Source organism: Pyrus communis, chromosome 7, assembly GCF_041283825.1.
Source record: "Pyrus communis isolate YQ-2024b chromosome 7, ASM4128382v1, whole genome shotgun sequence".
NCBI classification, from domain to species: domain Eukaryota; kingdom Viridiplantae; phylum Streptophyta; class Magnoliopsida; order Rosales; family Rosaceae; genus Pyrus; species Pyrus communis.
The window spans coordinates 22829560-22853390 of NC_142571.1; the positions used below are offsets into that span (position 1 = coordinate 22829560).

Consider the following 23831-nt stretch of genomic DNA (forward strand, 5'->3'; position numbering starts at 1 on the left):
TGGTATTTCTCTTTATTGATATTCCTTTTCATTTGCAAGTATAACTTAGCCAAAGTCTTCATCCCCTTCACTTAAAATATATCATTATACTAAAAAAATGAAATTCATATATATTTTTTTTCCGGCAATATCTTTTAAATACATAAATTAATATTCAATATCAACTAGTGGTATTTAGTATTTACCGTCGTATTAAGGTAAAAAGGAATCTCCATTGACCGGACAACGTCAGCACGTAAGACACGACTGGCCCCCACAACCCCAGCCGTATCTAGTCCAATCAGGGTCAAATTTGTCATAGAAAAATAAATTTAGACCCAAATGGAAAATAGAAGCGGGAGGCGAGTATCAGCAGTGGCAGCAGGAGTGCGCGTCCATTCTGTCACCGAGACTGACGTGGCGCGCCGGGCCCCACGCGGTAACGACAAGGGCGCGAAGGGTGGAAATTTTCTTTTAAGCCCCCAACAGACCGTTGATCACGGACGAACAGAAGTCCTCAGATTCTCTACCATCGGATCAAACGAGACGAGTCAAACCAACGGCCTCAACCGTCCCCGTCCCACTGGTAACAGTCTAAATAAATATTAAAATAACCATCCACCAGGGTAAAAGCCCACCACGACGTCGTTTGTCAGTTGATATATATTTAATTTAATAAAAAAATTGAAGGGGTATATAAAAAACAGACATGCTCTGCAGAGCTCTGTGTGTGTTTTGCTCCTCTTCTCTTCTTCTTGCTCTGCAATTCGTTGGCTTTTTCTCGGGTTCTGGTTTTTCATGCTGCTTTGTTGGCGTGCTCTGTAAAAGCTCCCGAACTTACCCCCAGAACGACCTCGTTTCGTCTCTTCTTTCCCTCTTTTATTTTCCTTCTCGGAGACTTCGATAAAATTGGAAGGCAATTTATTCCTTCTGCCTGAAGATTTTAATCATCCCAGATTTTTGGTTGCCCGAATTTTAATCATCCGAGATTTTTTGGGGGAGGACGGCGGCGATTATGAATTCAACTCGGACCGAAATGCAGGAGCCGAGCATCGACACCGATAAGCTGAGCTACGAGATATTTTCGATACTGGAGAGCAAGTTCCTGTTTGGCTACGACGATCAGAAGCTCTGGGTTCCCAAACAGGTATCTCCGTCCCCCACGCCGGTCTCCGACTCCAAACCCGACCCGGTCCAGCTGGTGGGCGTTCAGCCCCAATCTGAAAACGGCGTCGGGGCGATCAAAAACCAGAGGGGCAAAATCTGCATTCTCAGCATCGACGGCGGCGGAGGAATGAGAGGGATTCTTTCCGGAAAGGCCCTGGCGTATCTCGAGCAAGCGTTGAAGCAGAAATCGGGGAATCCGGACGCCAGAATCGCCGATTACTTCGACGTCGCCACCGGAGCCGGCGTCGGAGGTATATTCGCGGCCATGCTCTTCGCCACCAGAGACCACGCCCGCCCGATTTTCAAGGCCGAAGACACGTGGCGCTTCCTCTCCGATCACGGCAAGAGCTTGTTCAACAACAACCGGTCCTCCTCCTCCGCCTCCTCCCCCGGTTTTCTGCGTCGCCTCTTTCGAAGTTCAGGTTCGGGCTCGGGTTCAACTGGGTCCGCCACGGCCGGTTTGGAAAAAGTAATGAAAGAGGCGTTCGCCGACGTTGATAGGATGCTGACGTTGAAAGACACGCTCAAGCCGGTTTTAATTCCGTGCTACGACCTTTCCAGTAGGGCGCCGTTTCTGTTTTCCAGGGCCGACGCGCTCGAGACCGACAGTTACGACTTCCGCCTCTGGGAGGTCTGCCGCGCCACGTCAGCCGAGCCGGTAATCTTCCAACCCGTCCAAATGCAGTCCGTCAACAACCAGACAAAGTGCCTGGCCGTGGACGGCGGGTTGGCCATGAGCAACCCGACGGCGGCGGCGATCACGCACGTGCTGCACAACAAGCAGGAGTTCCCGTTCGTGCGAGGGGTCGAGGACATAATGGTCCTTTCAATAGGGAGCGGTCAGTTTCTGGAAGAAGTGAGGTACGAGTACGAGCAAGTGAAGAAGTGGCGAGCCAAGGAATGGGCTCGGCCCATGTCCCGAATCGCCGGCGACGGGTCAGCCGATCTGGTGGATCAGTCCGTCGCCATGGCGTTTGGTCAGTCCGGGAGCAGTAACTACGTGCGCATTCAGGTACGAAACCGCCACACCTTTGCTAACGTGCGCACTGCGCGCATTTGATTCCAATTTTAATTCTTTTTTTTTTTTTTTGTCTCGGAATTAAATTTTCGGGGGGTGGGTGGGTTGTTTCTTTTGCCGTTTCTGTTGCCACTGACTACGAGACGACACTGTTAGCCAGGCTGGGTAATGTTAACTTGCGTGTAGAGAGTGCTAACTTGCGCCCGGGGTATGTGTTTCGCTTTCATGCAAATAAATGCGGGGTGTTTTGTAACGTAAAACCTTTGGCCTCGCGTGGGGGCGCTGCAATTCCAATGTTTTGCTATGCTGCAAGTGCACAGTTTGGAGAAAAATTAGAGGACCTTATGTTTTTGTTTCCTTGGTTGAATGTTTTGCACGTGATTTTTCTTTGGGTTGGGTTGGGTAAGGGCGGATTCTAACATGTAACCCGGTGTTTACCACCGAAAAATGATTCCTGCACACTTATTTTTTGCGCTTTATTAACCTTTGGTAGTGTGTGGAAATCAAGTATTTTTCTCACTTATTAGTTTCTGATGTCACGTGATAGGCGGTATACTAATGGGGATATGTCCTTGCGAGCTTGAGAGAGGTATGGTTTTGTTTTTTCAATCAAATTTTAGGACCGGGAGGGAAGGGATTTTGGTTGTTCCGGCGTCGGTTAGCTGACTAGGATTTTCTGTCTTGGTAGACCAACTACAACTAGGCTTGAAGCCTAGAGTTGACGGGTTGTCCTAGAAATCGTTGTCTCAGTAAATGAAATTGGCTTGGTTCTTAAAACGTTTTGCTTTTTTCAACTTTGGTCCCACTGCAATCGCATCCTATTGAATTTCCTGTGAAAATTAAAGATATAAATTTTATTACCTTTGAAGCTTGCCTCTTAGGGCAGTCTCCATAATGTTTTTACTTTATTTTTCCTTTTCTTTTACCTTAATTATCAGCCTTTGTTTTGCCCTGCTGTGGACGGTTGGAAAATCTTGACCTGGGTTACTGTGTGGAAAGTTGTAATTATCTCTAAACCATATATACTCAGACTATTTAAGTTGCACTACATATTAATCTTATTACTGTAGAAAGAGATATGTGGGGCTTCCCTTCCGGTAACTTCCCTCCATTTAGAAAATGAAATGGACTTAATCGTAATATATTTTTTTTTTTAAAGTCAATATAAGTGGTCAGTAAATTGTCTGTCGTCAATCATTTTAGTTATCCCTTGAATAATCTCCGTTTAATTGAGGACATTTTTTTGTCAATTCAACCCCTCTACTTGAACAAGTGATTTCTTCAATTTAACGAAGATTTTTAACAAAAAAAAAAACCAAAATGATTGATAGTGGACAATCTAAGAGACTATTTCTATCCATTTTAAATTTACAGGACCAAATTGAGAAGTTATGACAATTTTTTCCCATATTCTGTTTTTCCATCATGGCATATTTTATCTATGAGGTGGTCCTATATTAGAATTTGGAGCTGCCACCCAAATCCAAATTGTTTTCAACTGTTCGGTACATTTTGTATTAGCAATACATCCCATCAATTTGGATCTTTCCAAAGTTGTGCATTGCTTGGTTTTTAATATTACATGCGACAATGCATGTTTTTACAAATTCTTGTTTATTTCGTTTGGAATTAGTTTCTTAAATTTCTAAGTCTGGATCAATCTAGAAATTAGTTTCTTAAAACATGGCTAATAATTGGATGTTTAAATTGTAATATGTTAGGCAAATGGGGCAAGCTTGGGACGTTGCGGGCCAAATGTAGATACAGACGCAAGTCCTAACAACGTTAAGAAGCTGGTAGGAGTGGCAGAGGAAATGCTGAAACAGAAGAATGTTGAATCGGTGCTCTTTGGCGGTAAGAGGATCGGCGAGCAGAGCAATTTCGAGAAGCTCGATTGGTTTGCCGGAGAACTGGTGCTCGAGCATCAGAGGAGGAGTTGCAGAATAGCTCCCACTGTTGCCTTCAAGCAAGCTGCTGCCAAAACAACTTAGAACTCAAAAGGTATGTGCTTTTTGTTCTGTTTACGAATTTTCATTAATCTTTATGTTGTGCTCAGACCTCATTAATCTGAAGAAAACAATTAGGAACTTATCTCATGATAAACGAAAACTCTATGGTGCTCAAGAGTATTTTATTCTCGGGTCAATGATCTAACGGTTAAAATGTATACTAATTTTACGTTTTGGATTGAGTAGGACTCATGTTCTGCATTTGCGTTTGACGCATGCTGACTAAACAACTAGTGCATTTTATGTCATTTTTGAAGCTTGTAAAATCATCAAATTAGGTAGATCTGCTATATATATGATTAGTTGTCAGAATATTATTAGAACAAGTACCTTCTGTAGTTGTGACACTGTTGGAGTGGGAGAAAGTCTTAGGCACTAATTGCTTGTGTTATCTTATCATGCTAGGCGTGCATAGTATGAACAAATTTAAAAAAAAAAAATGTTGGTGGGATTCATATTATAATTATTATTAGTAAACTTAATTAATAAAAAGATTATGGGTTCCACTAATAATGTTTACATACATGCGATCTTATCATTTGTTTGGTACATGTTAGGTTCCATGAAACTTTGTCACGAGTATGCATTGAAAATTCTCAAACTTCTAGATTTTTTACCATGTTCGGTATACAGGGTGGTACATCACGTGTCACTATATAAGTGGTGAGATACTTGTGTTAAAAAATTAACAACTGAAAAAATAAAAATTCCCACATCTTATATAATAACACGTGTTGTACCACCTATGTTTCGGACACAATGAAAAATTTCTCCTGTTTTTCGGTGGCCTGGACTTGTCATGGTCTTCCTCCTTTACGACCATCGGTTTGTTGTTGTGATATATGTTTATGTATAGACAAAGGTAAAAAAAAAAATGAATGCTTAGAGCCCCATTTGCTGTCGGCCTACCGACACTTGAGTTGTTGACTAAAATTTTAAGGGACATTTTGGATAATTTCATCCACAAATTGGGAAAGGCATGGGAGGGGAGGGTGCTGTGGTCATTTGATAGGGAATCAAATCTTTGTGGTCCTAATTTCTAAAGGCAATTTCCGTAGTCCGGAAAAAAGGGTTGGTTCTTTTCCCTCCCCCTTGTGAGTCATGCTGCCATGCAAATGTTTAGTGTGAATGTTTTGGTTGCTGTGTTGCAAATGTCGTTGCCCTACCCAATCACACCATGCCTATTTGGGTGAAGACCTCATCCTACTAGCCAATTTAGAACTCAAACATTCAACTTCTTGAAATTACTTAAATGCCGCACACTAAATTAGCAAATATTTTCCATGAAATAGTTACCGAGTCTGGTTTTTTGTTTCACTGATGCATCAATGTCTGTAGATTGTGTACACGTAGTGCTTTGCGGTCCATGACCTTTTATAATGCTCGATGAGAAGCGTATTCTAACATTGACAGATGGAAATGTTTATTTCGTGTGCAAATCACTGGGGCCGTATGCTTGAGGCATTGTTTAATCAATCATGAGAAATGCCAAGAAAACTCTCTCAAAGTGAGATCCTGTATGGACGCTTTGTTATTTCACATTGTAACGTTAGTTTCTGTGTCAATATTATATAACATTGTACTAAAAACATGAGCTTACAGAAAGAGAGTCTGAATTTTGAGAGTCTTGGAATTTTTCATCAATCATTTTTAAGACCAATATGTTAGGTAGAGCCTAGAGGATTAGGACCGGCAATTGTCTAGAATGCTTTAACGGTCGTAACTTGTTGTGTCCCAGTAGTCTTATATAATTAGTTGTATGGAAAATCACATGGACTAATTACATTTAGTAAACCTGTGGGGTATCAAGTGTTAGGGTTGGTACACTTCCCAACTAACTTTTAACAGACTTGTGGAAAAAAAAAAAGAAAAGAAGCCAAATCGGTCAAATTTCTAAAGTTTTACACTGTTGCTTTCATCAATCATCTTTTTTGTTCAAACTGTTGTATCTGTTTCCTTTACTTTTCCAAGTCGTACTTGGAAGTTTGTATGAGTACGTAGAAGAAATGTCATACATAAGAAAGTTAAGAAATCTTGTAATGGCTTATAAGGTGTTGAGTCATTCCTACTATTACCAATTGGTTTGAGCACGGAACCTCAACTTCATTTAGTTTGAACAGTATACTTTCGATATTAACCCGACTTTGAAAAATTGAAGCCCCTTGGCAAATGCAAATCATATATCTTTATGCAATTCAAATGTATGTTTTTACCTGTAGAAGTGAATCATGACAATAAATATTTTGTCCCATATATTGCAGGAGAATAGAGAGACTTCATCAAAGGAAGGAAGAAAAAACAAGAGGAGAAAAGTAAATTGCCAGAAACAGCTTTTACTTTTTTGTAAGGTGAATAGGACAAGTAGCCAGTTTGAAAAAAGGGGTGGGGGGAGGGGAGAGATCTGAGTGGGATTTCTTTGCCTGCCAGAGGACATGCATTTGTGGCTTCCCACTCTCAACCTTTCTCAATGTCTAGGGACCAAAGTGAGAGAGCTTCAAAAGCTTTTGAGAGAGGTTACACAGACAAAAAAGAATCAGGTATCATATATTCAGTTTCAAAAATTGAGTACTCATCATGGGTGGGAAAATCTGCTTCCATGTTTGTTATTTCGTCCCATACCCTTTTCTTTCTTATATTTTTCACTTTTCCCCCCAGATGTTTTTCCATTTCCTGTCTTTTCATCCTTATCTCAAGAAACTTGAGGGGTGGTGGTTGGTGGTGGCCGGTGGTGGTACCCAGAATTGAAAAAATAGTCAAAGCTATTTGTCTGCCTTTGGCTTTTTGTTTTTATTTTCTCATTGAATATATATATATATATATATATAGTAGTGGGGTGGGAAAAGTAGTTTTTCAGGTGTGGTGTGGGTTATAATTTTGAAGCAACTGACCATATCTTTCTCTCCTGGGTGGGGTGGGGGGCTTTCTAGTTGTTGGAGCTTTCTGGGGTTGGGGGAGAAAAGTAGTATTCTTTGGTTTTTCCTGCATGTTCAAGTGTATAATATTTGAAGTCGCAGAATTGTTTAAAGAAAGCAATTTCCACTTTTGTTCTTCTTCTCTTAGCTGTGTACATTTTTGTAATTTAAAGAAGTGTTTGGTTTGGTTGTTTTGTTCTGGTGGCTGTGGAGTTCTTCACTTTTTCTTGAGTTAGCTTTCATGCTTTTGACTTTCTGTTTTTTTTGAGAAAGACGTATATGGAATGAATACGCTATTTGATTGACATGGGATGCTATATTGACGGTATACCCGCACCATATAAGGTTTTGTGGCATTATTGACTTTAAAGAATAGATGGAGAGGGTTGGCGGGTTTGAAACGTTTTTAGTCATGATGTATCTGCGCATGAGTTACTTTTGTGTATGCTTCATGGAGAAGGGTCAGCGCGGCTGCTATGAACACATTCTTTCACTACTTTTAATAGAATGAAAGTGAAGATTCTATTCAGACCCAAATATTCACTCACAATTACCATCCACATCAGAATCCACTACCTTTAACATATATATATGTGTTTCATATTTTTGGTTCATACATCGAGTTCTCTTTTTCTAAGTTTGGAGACTTTAAAGTTCTAAAAAATATATAAGAAGTAGGACTAGGAAGTTGTAATTTAGTTTGTTGTAACTGTTTATAGGATCAAATGCAATACATACAAATATACATGGGTTGTTTAAGTTGCTGAGGTCATAGACAACCAATGACCCCATGTTGACTCTGCTACGACTTACAAGTGGAACCTTTCAAGGTATCATTTGAAAGTTCCCTCAAGCGTATTTCATCCTTTCATTCCTAAGTATATATATTTGTCTAATAATTTGTGAATGATGGAAACTATAAAGCTTATAAATAGTTTTCAAAACTGTTTATATTATATGCAATATTCATCTTATCTTAACGAAGAAGTTTTTTGTTGTCTCACCGAGTACATATGCCACATATTTTCGATCCCTATCCTTAGTGTTCAGACCAACTATTAAGTTTGAGGAGGAACCAGTTTGATCGATCAAAAGGCCAAAAGCAAACATTGAGAAAAAGTGTATATGTAGCAAAATGTAACTTGTTTTTCATCCATGCCACTTTATCTCATGACCAAGGAATCCAAAAAGTGTTACTCTAAATCTTTCAAGATCAAAGAAAGATGTCCAATAAAATTCCCCAAAAAAAAAAAAAAAAAGAAAAAAAAAGAAAAGAAGGAAAAAGTGCAAACTTTTGGGACCTCATGCAAACCATGACTACTTGTTTGTAATTAGTTACTTGTGGTAATCAATCTTTTGTAGGTAGCTTCTGCCCTCTTTGAAATTGCCTCTTTAGTGTGGGCATCTTATCACTGTGGCCATAATTATTTTGCAACTTTTGCTTCCCAAACTTCCCCACTTGATTACTACTACATACATGGCAAGCAATTTGCCAAGGACTTATGATCAAGCAAGCATCCAGTTTACCCAACTTTAAACACAATTAGTACAAGAAGTTGAAGCCAAAAGGGTTGATTAGACCGATATTACTCCGCATAAATTGGCTTTAGTGAAATTTTAACCAATCATTGACCCACCCAATCGAATCGGTGCCTCGTTGGGGTATACCTCCTTGTCTACCTATTTGCGATTGACACATTCTTGTTGTCTTCATGTCATAACCAGAATCGTTCAATAATTACCTTTTAAGATTATCTTTAAAAAAAAATTGAACTGACATTTGAATAGCAATCCATATGCATTAAATAAAAAAACGATTCACCATGAGTATCTTAATTGTTATCCAAAGCATTGATTTGCTTGATTATATAAGTCACTGAACGATCTCTAATTCAATTGATTTCTTTAAAAAGATGATTGTTAAATGATGATCAAATATATGAACAGTTTCAATTATGATACGCGTATGACTAGAGTTTGTTAGTCATACACAAGAAATTGCACTCAAGGATGCACCTAAATCTTGTTCAACCAAATTGAGTTTCACCTGAACCAAATTACTGTTCAACCAAAAGTATATTGCGAGGTTGGCAGTGCCTGCCCTTTTGCATTTTAAGTAAATATTCAAAGTCCAATCCCTAGCTATTACCCTATGCTTAACAACTTTTCCGGCCTATTTATGAAAAGAAAAGAAAAGTGAATCCGCCCTTTTAACCCTTCCCCATAACCTTTTATTTTTTATTTTTTTATTTTTTGAGATTCATTACTTGGGCAAAGATGTCAAACATAATACGGAGAGCCTACAACAAGGTAAGCAGACAACAAAGCGAAAGAAATACATCGAGCAGTGGAGGGAATTACAATGAAGACGCATTAACCAAGCTAACGCGTCGCCCTCTCCACTGCTTTCACAACATTAAGGAGGACAAGGTAAACCATCATTGTGAACCACATGAACTAACGAAGATGGGGGTTTGTTGACTCAGGTAACATCACACATCTCCGGACTTCTCTGCAACGCCAACGAGTCTGCCATCATGTTAGCTGATCTTGGAGTCCAAGACCAGTGACAACCCTAGAAAGACTCCCTAGCCTTTTAACTTTCACTAAGGTAGGGTAGGCCTCCCATTAGCCATTTTCCAGCGAATCCGAAAGAGAGGAAATGAATTCGTAGGAATCAAATTCAACAATAACCATTCAAAGCCCCAAAGCCATACCAAATTCACATCCTTTGAGAAGGGCTAAGGCTTCAGCTGCATCAACGCATGCGACAAAGTAATGATCAATCATCAAACCCTAATCTCCATTGTAATTTGGCTTTGTCACTCTTTTCACGCGTAGCTTGATGTATATAATATGTAAACCACTTTGTTAAAGTTATATAATTTTTCGAGTGAGCGTATGATCTTAGCGTCATTCATTCAGTAATTATATTTATATAGATCATGAAGTAAAAGAGGAGCCTAAACTACAAACTCGAAGAAATTCCCCTATTTGGTGATGACGTAGCAGCATGGAGCATGCATTATTTGTTACGATAGAGTGGGAAAATGGCACGTCATTGTATGAAAGTCGTTTCATAATTTGGTGCTAAGTCCTTATTCAAGACAAAAGAAAGGGTACAGAATATGTTTCCATTTTGTCACCTTCTTCTCATCTTTTTATATTTGTATTGTTTTGGCTTTTATTTTTGGGGTTGGATGGTAACCCATCTCTAGCTCCATCTAGAGCATTGCATGGTGCTCGGCTCTTCCCTTTTTTGCCAAATAGTGTTTATAAACGTTATGTCGTCTCTATCCTACATGACATGACACAGACCTCTCTCTCTCTCTCTCTCTCTCTCTCTGGTATAATATAAACGTTAGTGGACGAAGAAGATCATATATAAGCTTTCTAATTGACATCAATTATTTTTGACAAAAAAGAAAAAAAATTGACATCAATTATTAGACTATGATCTTATCATCTCCAATCCACACATTACCATATATAATTAGTTTAAACAAGAGGGTTTGTTAGCTACACAAATCATATATAATTCAACATGACATCGTGATGTGATGTGGTCTAGGATTATCGATGATTAAGAACTCCTGCTTTATGTTGAGATGAATCACACATTGATGAGATAAGAGATTTTACATGAGTTTGTAATTAAGTAAGTTGTGTTACTTCTCATATTGCCATTTGGATTTACATTGGAATCTCAACTTCCTTCATGGTATTAGAGCAAGTTGTCTCATGTGTGAAGCTCAATGGTCAGACGTGCTCCCCATCACCTCGGTTGTGTTGTCCGTGTGTCTGGCTTGAAAATTTACCGCACGTGAGGGTGCATGTTGAGACAAATCCCACATTGATAAGAGAAAAGACCTTGCATAAACTTATAAGTAAGTTGAGTTACTCTGTATATTACCAATTAATTTTATGATAAAACCTCAACTTCCTTCACTTTATATATAATTATCATCCTTAATTAATACCTTAGCAGACCTAAATCCTTATTTTACTTCTGTTTAGTGAAAAACAACAAATCAATTAATTAAAAATAAAAAAGCATAATATCGTGGGACATTTACACGCACACATAATACACATTATAATATATGTATATGTGTGTGTGTAAGGGAAAATATTCTCATTTTTTTATAAAAATAGAGATTAGTTGTGGGGTCCACAGCATATCGAACTTTAATGATCCGAACCGTTTATTTTTTAAGTTGTACCTCATAGATCATTCTTACAAAATATTAGCCAAATCAGAAATATTTAGGACATCTAATTGGATTCAAAGAAATGAACGAATACTTTGTTATGTAAGAAACAATGAAATTTGATTTTAATAATTAAATAGGCAAATGACTTTGAATTGGATTGAATTGAAGAGGTGCGTGCGTGTGTGTGTATCTGTATGTATATGTTCCTCCTAATTAGGTATCGTAGTTGCTAAATAATGGTTATTAAGTCATCGAGAGTATTACAAGTTTAAGTAATCGATCGAGTTGGTTACTGCATGCGTCTACGTTTCGATCGAGTTGGTTATACGTTCCTCCTAATTAGGTATACGTCTCATGCAACGATCAATAAGGGTCAGGATAGATCAATCAAGAAGGATGTAGAACCCCCAATACATCCAAATTAATATAAGTATATTTATGTACAGTGTAGCTATCGGTGCATGCATATGTCAGGGTCGCTAATTAAAAATAATTATCTGTTAAGCGTATACGTCAGTTCACTGATAATTAAGGGACTAATATCGATCGGATTAATTATGAAAAGGAAGCTTATAATAGACTTGACCTTGTGCATTATAGGTGATAAGATAATTAAGTAAATGAAGATAACACGATAGATACCACAATTATTTCTAAAAATATACATGCATGCTTTCACATATATAAAGCATTTTTCTCATTCCAAGTATATACACACGAAGGATGGTGCTATTCACACATTATTTTGTATCTTCTATGTACACTCTTTTAATTTTACTCATCGAAACGAACGAATTGAAGATAATCAAACAACAGAAATTAACAAATGTTGTATCAAAGGTAAAAAAAGTGTGTGATAGCACCATCCTACACGAAATTCTACAATCTTTTCACAATTAATTTATTTCATACTATTCTTTGGGTGTTCTAACTAACAATGAAATACTAAAATTAAATTAAGTTTGCAGTTTAAATAGTTAATATGAGTTTTCATCTTTGCATATAAGAAAAATCGAGTACCTTTGTTAGGAGACTTTTAGGTCGAGGTAGACTTGGGCTTTGAGAACGTCATCTTGTCTCCCTTGGTGCGGGTTCGCAACAAGTCCCGGGATATCTCGAAAGAGATAGCTTGTCTTAAGAAATACCATGGTCACATCAATGGCTCAAAGATGGCGTGAAAGATCAATATTTTGACTTGCTCAAGTGAAGCGTGGTGTGGAAGCTAGAAGATTATCAATTTACATGAGAGAGAAGGTTTGCATGGTTGCATGGCATTCTTAGCTACATGATTAACTTTCCTATGGTGATAGTAAGGCTTTTAATGGTTGCGATGTTTGATGGAAGGCTGTAGGAATTACTAAGGTTACATGGAAGGTGATGCTTGAGGCTTGGAGTATACTTCTGGACTAAATGGAACTCTATGGGCTTCTTCCAGGGTGGTTCCCTCTCACCACGTTTTCTCTATCTCTCCCTCTGTGTTTTTCTGAATCCCCCTCTCTTATAGCTTATCCCCCTCCTTATGTAGGTGAAGGGTTATTCTATAGATTTCAAGGGAATATCCCTTTGTGGCTTGGTTTTCCCTTCCTTTTCCCAAGCTATCATGTTATTCCCCTTTTGGTGTAAACTAGATACACTATTGAGACCTGTATATTGCTTCTTCTCGAGACACGACTTTCCCGGGCGACCTTCAGCAGTCGCTAAATCTGGTAGCATGCTTCACTGCTTTTGCACGTTGGCCATCTGTGCAAGCTGGGAAGGGAAAGTCAACATTAAATGCCTGACTTGCTGGGCTTATCATGCATTTAATGCAAGAATCTAATTTAATCTTAGCTAAGGGAGTTGGCCTGCTAGGGAAATGGATAAACTAAGCTAATTCTTTCTCAATGATGCCTCTATGAAATACAAAGGGTATGGGCTTGGATCTTTGGGCTTCCAAGTAGCCTAAAAGTCATATATGACCCCGATTTCACATAGGCCCAATAACCTTCCGTAACCATCCACACCACAATCCACTTGGTAAGCCCTAAATATGTGACTTGGGCTTAGCATGAATTGTGGCTAAGGAAGGATGGCGTGGTGAATAGGCTCGAGCATGGCGTGAATATTCAGCTTAATTACCGTGGCATGGCATGTTTGTAAATATATTCCTCGTCGATCTTGTGTCTTGGCATATGTTTGGGCTTGAATGTAGACTTTGCATGTCAATTGGGCCTTGAGACTTGGTTGGATTAGTGTGTGACATTTTTGGGCCCCAACATTAGCCCCTTGATTATTTGGGCTATGAGATACTTTGAGTGGGCTAAATAATTAACCCCACCCATGCCCAAGGGATTCCCTTTTTGAACGTGGGCTTCCTGATGAGACTTTTCCTCTTCCCGCGTGGTAGGTGATCACTCCCTGTCGTTGTGCTCCCTTGCTTCCCGTGCACTTCCAATCATACAAAAAAACTCTAGGTATTCCCCTACCTCCACTTGGTAACCGTTACATATTGCTCTTCTCCCTAGGAAAAGTAGTTAATTTGTCCTTGCACTCTTTCTCTTCCTTTAATTCTCCTTCTGTCTTCAAATTTTCATAACTACTCTTTTTTTTTTCTCCAAATTCTTCTCTGCTTTCTGCGCTGGGTTGTGTCCTCTCATTCATATTCCCTTGAGTTTTGCGACAAGGCTTTATCCAGTTAAGGAAATTCTTCCCTTGACCCCCTTTTAGATTTTTCTTCTCCTTTTTGTTTTATGCATTTGCCATGTGATGAAATTAGGCATGCATCTTTCCTTATTTGATTGTGTGTTTCAAAGATTTTGGGGTTTCACCATGGACGCCCAAGGGGTGTGGATCTTTCCTCCAGGAAATCAAACTCCACTTCTTGGGTAGCCTTGCTGCTTCAAAATTATATGTGTTTGCCCTCTGCGATTTCTCTCTTGCTTTCCATGTATGTTGTGAAATTGTCATTTAGCCTTGCCTTTTTGCATGTTGGTAGGCGCTTGAGTGGGATTGACTGATCAATTGCATTGATACGTTTAGCATGATTAGCTTGACTGCATGTATAACCTGTATTTTGCTTGGGTGCACGTATGGCACACTTTCCCTTACTACATCTTTTAGGACTTTGATAGCATGACATGTGTAGGGAAAGATGCATTTGCTTTGTGTGATAGCATGTAGGGAAAATAGTCTCATATTAAAGTCCTAGACTTTTGCATGAAGGGATTTGAATTTATGCACGTACCCTTTTGTTTTCCCGGGGTGCATTTGTTTGCTTTCCCGGGGTAGATTCTTTATTGTGTTTCACCTTGTATACTTGCACATTTCTTCTTGCATGTTGCACTGGCTTGTGATATCTATTGTTTGACGCTTTCTTTCCATAGGTGCATTATGGATGCGGAGTCACCAAAGTGCCTAACTGCAGTTGATGAGTCATTCACTACTGATGGCTAACTTCAACGAGGCAAGCCGCCACCTCCTCTTGGTTCTCAAAGCAAGGCTTTCAAGGGGGAAGAGGCTTGCTTAAATTTAGTCATTCCTATTTATCCCATACATATTTCTCGGTGCTGCATCGAGAGTGGGTTGTTTCCCATTGTGCTAATCCACTTCGAGTTCTCCTGTGGTGAGGCCACTGGTTGGGCAAATTGGGTGGATACCAAGGTTAACTTTGCGAACCAGTGTGACCTTGACAAGGACTAAAGAGTGCAAACACCCATACTTTTGTTTGTGCCTAGGGAGAACTTACCCCCACTCTAGAAAATGTTGCCAATATTATGCATCTTCCAATTGCGGGTAACGTGGATCCCTTCCGCTACGTCATTCCTTTTGTAGACACCGACATTTTTTATGTGTTGAAGAAGGGTGTTCTTACCTCTCCGAGCAAGGCTTTTTCGCTTCAACGAATAAATCAAACACTTTTGAAAAAACAAACAAGAGCCAAAACCAAGTTGTAGGTTCGAGGCCATTTTATGTTTATGGCTAGGCCGCTTCAGTTGTCAAGTGACTCCTTGAGCCATGGCAATCGCATGCGGCCAAGTGGTTCCGCTAGCTTCATTATTTCTCGAGCTCTTCTACCATGAATTGGACTAGCTTCACATTCTGGAGGAGCAAGTCACCGGTAATGGCTCGTTGAAAAGTTTTCTTTGTGCTAACTTTCTACAAATTTTCTTGTGGGAGCGCATCAAAGATTTGAAGATAACTCCTTACCCCTCTGGTGTGGTGAAGAGCTATTATGTTATTGATCTTCATCTTATCTGCCTGAGAAACTCCCTCTGGCTTGTTGCTGGTTTGGGAAGATTCCAACAAAGAAGCAGGACTTCCTGGAGATTCTAGATAACGTGAATATCTTTGTTTTTCCGGGATATTCTTTACCGATGTTTCTTGTGATGATGATCTAAGTGTGATGTGAATTCCTCTCTTCGAGAATCTAGATTTCCCTTCGCTTACTGAAAAATCATTGACTATATGGGCTATTTCTATCCCTTTCCAGGGGGAAGACAATGAGGAAAGAAGTGCAGCTTACTCTCCTTTTTGGATGCGATGGCAATTGGGCTTTGACCAAGGTGTACCAATGTTTTTCCCTGCTGAAGTTGATACCTCTTTCAACAATTCAATTTGGACTTTTGTGTACGCGTCTCTAGAATGTTTTCGCATTTTCCAGCGTTGTCAGCCATCTCCAACTAGTGTTAGAGCTTATTACTGCTGTTTCCGGTTTGAAGTGCCAATGCCCTACTACAACAGAGGAAAGAAATGCTTCGAGTGACTCTTCTCGGAGCACTAAAAAGAGTAGGTCGTTAGGTATTGGCGAAGGAAAGTATAAGGTAAAAGGAAGAAAGCAGCTTCAGGTATATTTCTTGGCTTGGCTTTTCTTGCTAATCTTGCTATTGCATGTTTTTCCTAAATGTTTTATATGTTGTGCCTCAGATGATGCGGTGAAACACTTCAAGCTTCGCGTGGTAAATGACAACCCTTTCAGCAGTAAGCCTGATGCTTCTCCTACTTCAAAGAAATTGAAGAGTGAAAGTTCCTTAGGGAAGCCAAAGCTTGGTAATGAGTCATATTCCTTTGTTTCTTGCTTCCATTGCTTTGTGATTGTGTGCTGATTATAAATTTTGTTATAGTTAAAGCTCCTACCAAAGGAATAGCCCTCGCTGGACCTGCACCTAGGACTAGGAGTAATCGAGCGTCTGCCTCTTCCGGCACTCTCAAGCCTTCTGAGTTCCTTGATATTATTGAGGCAAATGAGGAAGAGTGGAGCGCTGGGGAAACTGAAGGCAATGAGGCAACTAAAGAGGGTTTAGCCACCAAAGAAAATAGCAATACAAGTACCGAGTCCGACCTTGGGAATGGGGAACATCCATAGGCTTCCTTAGGGAAGGATGAAAACAGCAGCATAGAACCAAGTAGCAAGGATGACAGCAAGGCAGCAGAGGATGTTGATCTCGATGAAGTGGATGGGTTTTTAAATGATGATGTTTTGGTGGAAGTGGAAGATACAAATGTATGATTCCCTATTCTTCGTTGATGCTTGCCCTTGCATGAATTTTCTATTGTCATATTTCCTTTTAAGCCTTTGAAAATTTTGCTTAAGCTTACATGTGCGTGTAGGAAGTAACTAAACTTCTTCTAGCATGTTTGCTTCATATTTTTGCATGTGCTTGTATAAGTATATTGATATGTTGGAATTCTGCCTTGGATACTTCTTATGAGCTATGTTATTTTGCGTCTCTACTTGTTGATATGTTTCTTTACTTGTGCATGTTTTCTTTGCTTTCCCTGTAAGTGAAAAATGGTGTTGCATAGGCTACATAAGATGTTCAAGCCCCCAGTTGTTTTCTTCCTGAGCCTATAGTTTTTCCTGAATAGGTTCTTTCCCCTGAGGAACGGGCTTCAATTGAAGAATGGGCATCGTGGCATTAAGCCCTTGAGGAGTTCAAGCATAGTATTGCTAATAAAGCCAGGGTGTTAAGTTTAATTGAGGAACTAATTTCTTCCAGCGAGGCCTTCTTTTCCCAAGTTGACTTTAGAGGAGTGACGGTTCGTTCCAGACTAGCTAAGGTGTTAGGTAAGTTCTTTGAGTGTGTTGGCGACATAAATGTGAGCTTGGTAGGCTTATCTCTCTTCATGTGTGGGTTGATTTTCAAAGAACTTAAGCTCCTGCTTAATGGTATGGAGCACATTTCCCCATTAGAATTCACCAAGCACAGATTGCTATGTTGGAGAGATATAATCAGCAATGTAGCTGCTTTGGGTGTGTCGGTAGGTTCTCTAGTTAAGAGGCTGGGAGTGTTGCGTGATATCATGTTTGGACTTCAACTTGAAAAGGAGAAGGGTGTCTTAGATCAATTCATCAAAGTCAACAAGTTGATGTGTGCTCTCGAATTCCAGCATAAGAAACTAAAGGTTGAGAAGCTCAAGTTGAAAAAGTTGGTTCGCGGAAGCTCCAAGGAAATAACGGCATGCCTTCAACTTGTAGCGGATCAATTGCATGCTAGCACCTCTAGCAGTTCTTCCGAGAAGTGGTGTTTTGAGCTTAACTCTTTGCCTTTCCTCAGCTGTGCACTTTGCATGATTGTTTGCACTTTTCTAACCATCTACTTCTTTTTCTTGGCAGAGCGTGAACCTTAAGATTGAAATAGCGAACCATGAAGAAGATTGCTTTCCTCACTCCACCTTTACTTTTATTTGTAATTTCCATTTGGACAGCTAGTTTATTGTTTTTCTAACAATGGCCATGGGGCCGCTTTGCTTTGTATTTTGCTTATTTGCCTTTGGCTTTGGATGCTGATATTGAACTTAGCATAATGTTTGTGATGTCTTTAATCTTGCAATGATATTGGCTTTTTCTTAGTTCGAGTGCATGAGAATTTGCTGGATGAAATTCTATTTAGGTTTTGAGACATAGGCTTGAGTTTCTGCATGCTTTCCTGGGGGAAATAGCTGATCTTATCGCATGGCACTTTGCCAGTGAGTTTTCTTGAGGAAAGATGGAAAAGATGTCGCAGCTTCCGTAGGGAAGCAGAGCATGTCAGGAAAGCTTGACTTGCTAAGCATTGATTTGCATTGGTAGGCTTAGGCTTAGCACTGATTTGCATTGATAGGTTTAACACTAATTTGCATCGATAGGCTTGGAATCGATTTACATTAATGGCCGAGTATAGCTTTTAGAAAAGCTTTAGTTGCTTAACTCAATGGTTTTGCATAGCGTGTTGGCTTGGCATATTGTATAAGCATTGAACCATTGAGCATCTTGCTTTGCAGTAATAGGCTTTGGCATATTTCATAAGTATAACTTTTGAAAAAGCTTTAGTTGCTTGACTCAATGGTTTTGCATGACGTGTTGCTTGAGCATTAAACCATTGAGTAGCTTGCATGGCATTGATAAGGTTGGCATGTTGCATAAGTATAGCTTTAGGAAAAGCTTAAGTTGTTTGACTCAATGGTTTTACATGGCATGTTGGCTTGGCATGTTGCATAAGCATTGAGCCATTAAGCAGCTTGCATGGCATTGATAGGCTTCGCGTGGGCTTTTATTATAGCCTTGGCATGGTTACTGTTATAGCTTGTTTAGAAGAATCTTTCTAGTTACCCTTGCCAATGTAAAGAAATGAATGTACCAAAGATTTTGACAAAATGCTCATTAATTTCATTAAAATTTGGGGTACATCAATCATTGCATGGCTTTACAAAGGCCTTATAGAGTAAGCAAAATGATCATTGCATAGAAGGAGCTTATTCTTCTAAACTAAGCATAAACGTTTTAGCAATAATACAACTTTAGCCATTTTACATTGACAGGCTCCGTTAACGTACCTTTCTTAACTAAGGTCAAGTAGTAGTAGCCACTCTGATAGGCTTCCTTGATCACAAAAGGTTTTTCCGAGTGTGGGGCAAACTTTGAAGGTCCAGAAATCTGCCTTTTTATGTGCTCGGCTGTCTTAAGGATGAAACCTCCTTCCTTGAAGTTGCGTGGCTTGATTGTGCAGTTGTAGGCTTTGGTAAGTTGTTGGTGATATAGGGTTGTTTTCCCAGCTGCTTCTGCCTTCTTTTCCTTGAGTAGCTTAAGGTCTTTCCACTTCCAGCTTTCCTATGTTGCAGCATTCCATTCCACATCGTTGAATGCTGAAACTCTTGTTGTGGGCATCATCATTTCCACAGGGGAAATAGCTTCAGACCTATATACTAATGAGTAGGGAGAGAAACCCGTAGCGTTCCTTGGAGATATGCAATAGGCCCATGAGACGTCTGGAAAATAAGTGTTCCAGCCCCCAGCATAATTGTTTACCATCTTGCTTAGGATTTGTAGTAGTGTCTTGTTTATGGCTTCAGCTTGACCGTTTCCCTGAGGATAGTACGGTGTGGAATGGCAGTGCTTGATCCTATAAGCATCAAATGTGGCACTTACTTGTTTGTTCACAAAATGTGTGCCATTGTCACTCACTATCTTGTAAGGTATCCCAAATCGGCAAGCGATGCATTCCTTGATGAAATTGGATACTGCTACTCCCGTTGCTTTCCTGAGAGGGATTGCTTTTACCCACTTCGTGAAGTACTCAATGGCTACTGGGATCCATATGTGGCATTCGAAAGCTAGATTGATTGTTCCTATCAAATCAAGCCCCCAAGTATGGAATGAACATGGAGTGCGCATGTCTTGCAATAGCATTGGAGGCTTGTGGATTAAGTTTCCATGAACTTGGCATGCATGGCATCGCTTGACTATGTTGTGCATGTATTCCCTCATGGTTGGCCAATAGTATCATAGGCTCAGTAACTATTTGTGTAGTTTTTTTCTTTCTTGGTGCTTGTCGCATTCTCTAGCATGTATTTCTTGTATGACTTATGAGGACTCAGATGGCCTAAGGCATCTCAATGGTTCGCCATTGAATCATTTCCAGTATAGAGTTGCCATATCCACGAAGTACCTTTTGGATGTCCCTTTCGACTTGTGTGGGTTCCTGACATTGATTGGCTATGTTCAATCGATAAAGAAGGTTAGGTATGGAAACCTCCAATCATCAGTGATGAAAACTGCAAATGCCTCTTCTGAGGAAAGTGTTTTGCTGCATTTAAGATAATCAACTTGGATGCATATGGCTTGTTGCTTTATCTCTGGCCAGAAGTACCCATTTCTTTGTAGTCAGCGGTAAAGGCTCACAACTTGGTTGAATCCGCATGTAATCACATGGATCTCGTGCAGCCGTTCTTGTGCTTCTTTTGGTCTGAGGCATTGAGTTAGCACTCATCCGGATAGGCACTTGTAGAATGTCCCAGTAACATTGATGTACTCTTTAAGGCATTTGACATTGAGTTCTTTGTTTGGCTTGGAAAACTCTATTCTGACAGTTTCCCTCCAGTCGTCACCTTCTGGAGCTTCTTCTAAGAATGGTGCGTCAATGGTTGGGGGCTTTCTTCTAATTACAGCAATGTTGAGTTTTTCTTTGACGAAGGTTAGCTTGGAGCCAAATGTGGCTAGGGCATCTGCATACATATTGGTTATGCTAGGAATATGTTCCAACACCACCTACTTGAAGCTTGTCATGAGTTTCTTGACCATAGTGCGGTATGGTGCCAAGGTTATCACCGCGAAGCTTCCCTAGACCTAGCTCAAAACCAAATTTGAGTCCCCTACAACTCGTATCTTCCTTGTGCCCATTTCCTTGGTTATGGAATGGCCTATAATTAAAGCCTCATACTCAACTACATTGTTTGTGCATGGAAAACTTAGCTTGAAGGCTAGGGTGATAGCTTGGTCTTCTGGATTGACGAGTACAATGCCAGCTCCACCTCATGTGGTTGTAAAAGAACCACTGAAATGCACGACCCATGGCTTATCTTCCACAACGGCGACAGTTATCTCTGGCAGTGCACCAAGGACTTCCTTGGAGATAGTGGCCTCTTTTTCTTTGGGGAATAATACTAGCATATCTATCACAGCTTGGCCTTTGATAGCCTTATGCGTTACACATATAATATCAAATTCGGAAAGTTTGAGCAACCAATGAGCCAAACGGCCAGATAATATAGGTCTAGTGAGCAAATACCTTACCGAATTAGACTTTACCATAAGGTGCAGCTTGTGGGCTAGGAAATAGTGGTGCAGCCGCTGTGATGCGTAGACAAGAGCTAGGCAAAGGCGTTTCGTCTTCTCATAGCGGGTTTCGACGCCTTTTAGCTATCGGCTGACATAGTAAATTAGTGATTTTCCCCAGCTGGATTGTCCTGGCTAAGCAGGGCTTCTGCAACAGTGCTTGGTGACTAACTGATGGACCTATTGATAGGCTTCACCGCATTCCTTACTCCGTATAAATTCTTTCATTTTCTTAAGCAGTGGGGCGAAGCTCCTATTATTGCTACTAATCCTGGGATGAAGCGTCAAATGTATGACAGCTTCCTCATCAAGCTTTTCAGCTCCTTTGCATTTGTTGGGGGCATGAGATTTCAAATGGTGCTCACCCTTTCTGGATCTACATTGAAGTCACGCTGATGCACCAGAAAGCCCATGAACTTGCCTGAGGAAAAATCGAATGCGCATTTCTTGGGGTTCATCTTCAACCCATATGTTCAGTATCTTCCCAATACTTTCCTTAGCACTTCCTAATGCTTTTCCGTGTTCTTAGATTTAACGACGAGATCGTCTACATAGTTTTCCACTTCCTCCCCCATCATGTCATGAAAGACCGTCATTGCTCGTTGATAGGTGGCACTAGCGTTTTTTAGTCCAAATGGCATAATGGTGTATTAAAAGTTTCCAAATGACGTGTAGAAATCTATCTTCTCAGCATCTTTGGTAAACATCTTGATTTAATTGTACCCGCTGAAGCCATCCATGAACGACCTCAGGCATTGCCCTGAGGTTAAATCCATTATAATGTCCATGTTAGGCAATAGGAACTCGTCTGTTGGGCATGCTGCATTGAGATCTCGGTAGTCGATGTATATCCAAATTTGGACAGTGTTCTTCTTCTTTACTGGAACGATGTTGGCTAGCCAAATGTGGTGCTTGATAGGCTTGATAAATCTAGCAAGGTTTTCTACTTCAACTTTGATTTTAGCTTCTATTTTCAGGAAGAAATTCCTCATTTGTTGCACGATGGGCTTGATCCTAGGCTGTGTATTTAACATGTGGCACACTAACTTCAGGTCAAGGCCTGACATCTCTTCATAGCTCCAGGTAAAGACATCTTTGAACTCCTTTAACAGGCTGACTAGTTCTTTCTTTTCCTTAACTGTTAAGTAAACACTAATAGAAATCAATTTTTGCACAGAGGGATCATCACTTAAGTTTACCTCTTCAAGTTTTTCCACCACTGTAGTGGATCTATCCTACATGTTTTTTGGCATAGGCATGATTTTATGTAGGGATTCATCCTCAACAACAGGTACATGTGTGTCTTCAGTTTCCTGGGGAATTTTGCTTGCTTGGTGTGCAACGCCTCCGTACTCAGGGTTTTTCCACACAATGTGGTTAGATCCCCCCAACCTGTCATAAGCGGTAGACGAAGCAGCTGTCGGAAAGCATGACTTTGAGCATTGAGGTGGAGTGTAGGCAAGAATATTGGCCTTTGGTTGCATGCGTTTCCCTTTTACTAAGAATTCTTGGTCACTGAGATTTCAGACTTTTTCCCAAGAGGGTAAAGATATCCCTCAGGCCTGTGATATCCCACTTCCGGTACTTGAGAAATCATTGTAGAACTCAGTAGCGGAATAGTGAACTTCGTCTAGGTTGAATAACATCTGGTTTCCTGGGACACGAATAAGCCTCAAACCAGTCATTCCCTTAACGCACTGGTGGTAGGTGGAGACTACGAGTCTGTGCTTGTTTATCGATGACTATTTGAGTAGAGTGTGGTAAGCTGCGTTGATGTCTATCATATAAAACTTAATAAAGAACCTGATAGGGCTAATTTTCAAGTCGATCTTGATATATCCAATAGTTTCCTCGCTGCTATTCCCAAACTCATTAATAGAGATTTGAGACCTTGCCATCTTTGACGTTGGGATGCCTGCTGTAGTGAGCACTGCTAAAGGCAGAATGTTGACGGAGGAACCAGTGTCAACCAAAGTTCGCCCGATGAAGACATCATTGATCTGTCCTCCCAAGTACAGTGGCATTCGGTGGTCAGGGAAAGCCATTTCTATGTCTTCATCAGTGAAGATGATGTCGTTGTTGTTCTCAAGGAAGGCCCTCTGCGGTTGGACAACATAGCATTGAGGGCCATAGTCCTCGAAAACATGCATGAGAGCTTCATCAGTATTAGTCCTTACTTCCGAGCTGTATTCAAGCTGGTCGAAGTGGGATTTGAACTTCATGTTTTCCTGTATGACCTACGCTACAGTAGGCCCTTACCTTTGGGAAAGGTAACGCTCAATCGCGTTAGCTTCCATGTCGGGATGGTTGTACAAAGTTACAACCGTCATTTCCTGGCTGAACGGTTGCCCTTCCAAGGCTTCCTCGTTGTGTTCTTCTAGCATATTAATGGTGAAAACTTCATCACTTAGGGTTGGGGAAAATCCATGAGATTTGCATCCTCATCTCCACATCTTCCAGCTT

The 23831-nt window shown here is 40.3% G+C and overlaps 2 protein-coding genes and 1 pseudogene across 2 annotated transcripts; 2 read left to right on the forward strand and 1 right to left on the reverse strand.

The window, feature by feature from the left end:
- Window positions 1–668: 668 nt before the first annotated feature.
- PLP6 (PATATIN-like protein 6) lies at window positions 669–6734 on the forward strand. Its single transcript, XM_068473317.2, has 3 exons — window positions 669–2158; window positions 3886–4165; window positions 6435–6734. Exons 1-2 carry the CDS (start codon window positions 995–997, stop codon window positions 4153–4155), a joined length of 1434 nt encoding a protein of 477 aa, XP_068329418.2. The 5' UTR covers window positions 669–994; the 3' UTR covers window positions 4156–4165; window positions 6435–6734.
- A 9043-nt stretch (window positions 6735–15777) lies between these two features.
- LOC148695907 (uncharacterized) lies at window positions 15778–17905 on the forward strand (annotated as a pseudogene).
- Window positions 17906–22081: 4176 nt separating this feature from the next.
- LOC148695908 (uncharacterized) lies at window positions 22082–23590 on the reverse strand. Its single transcript, XM_088697427.1, has 3 exons — window positions 23172–23590; window positions 22954–23090; window positions 22082–22506 (listed from the first exon to the last, which is right to left on the reverse strand). Exons 1-3 carry the CDS (start codon window positions 23588–23590, stop codon window positions 22082–22084), a joined length of 981 nt encoding a protein of 326 aa, XP_088553553.1.
- Between the last annotated feature and the right edge of the window lie 241 nt (window positions 23591–23831).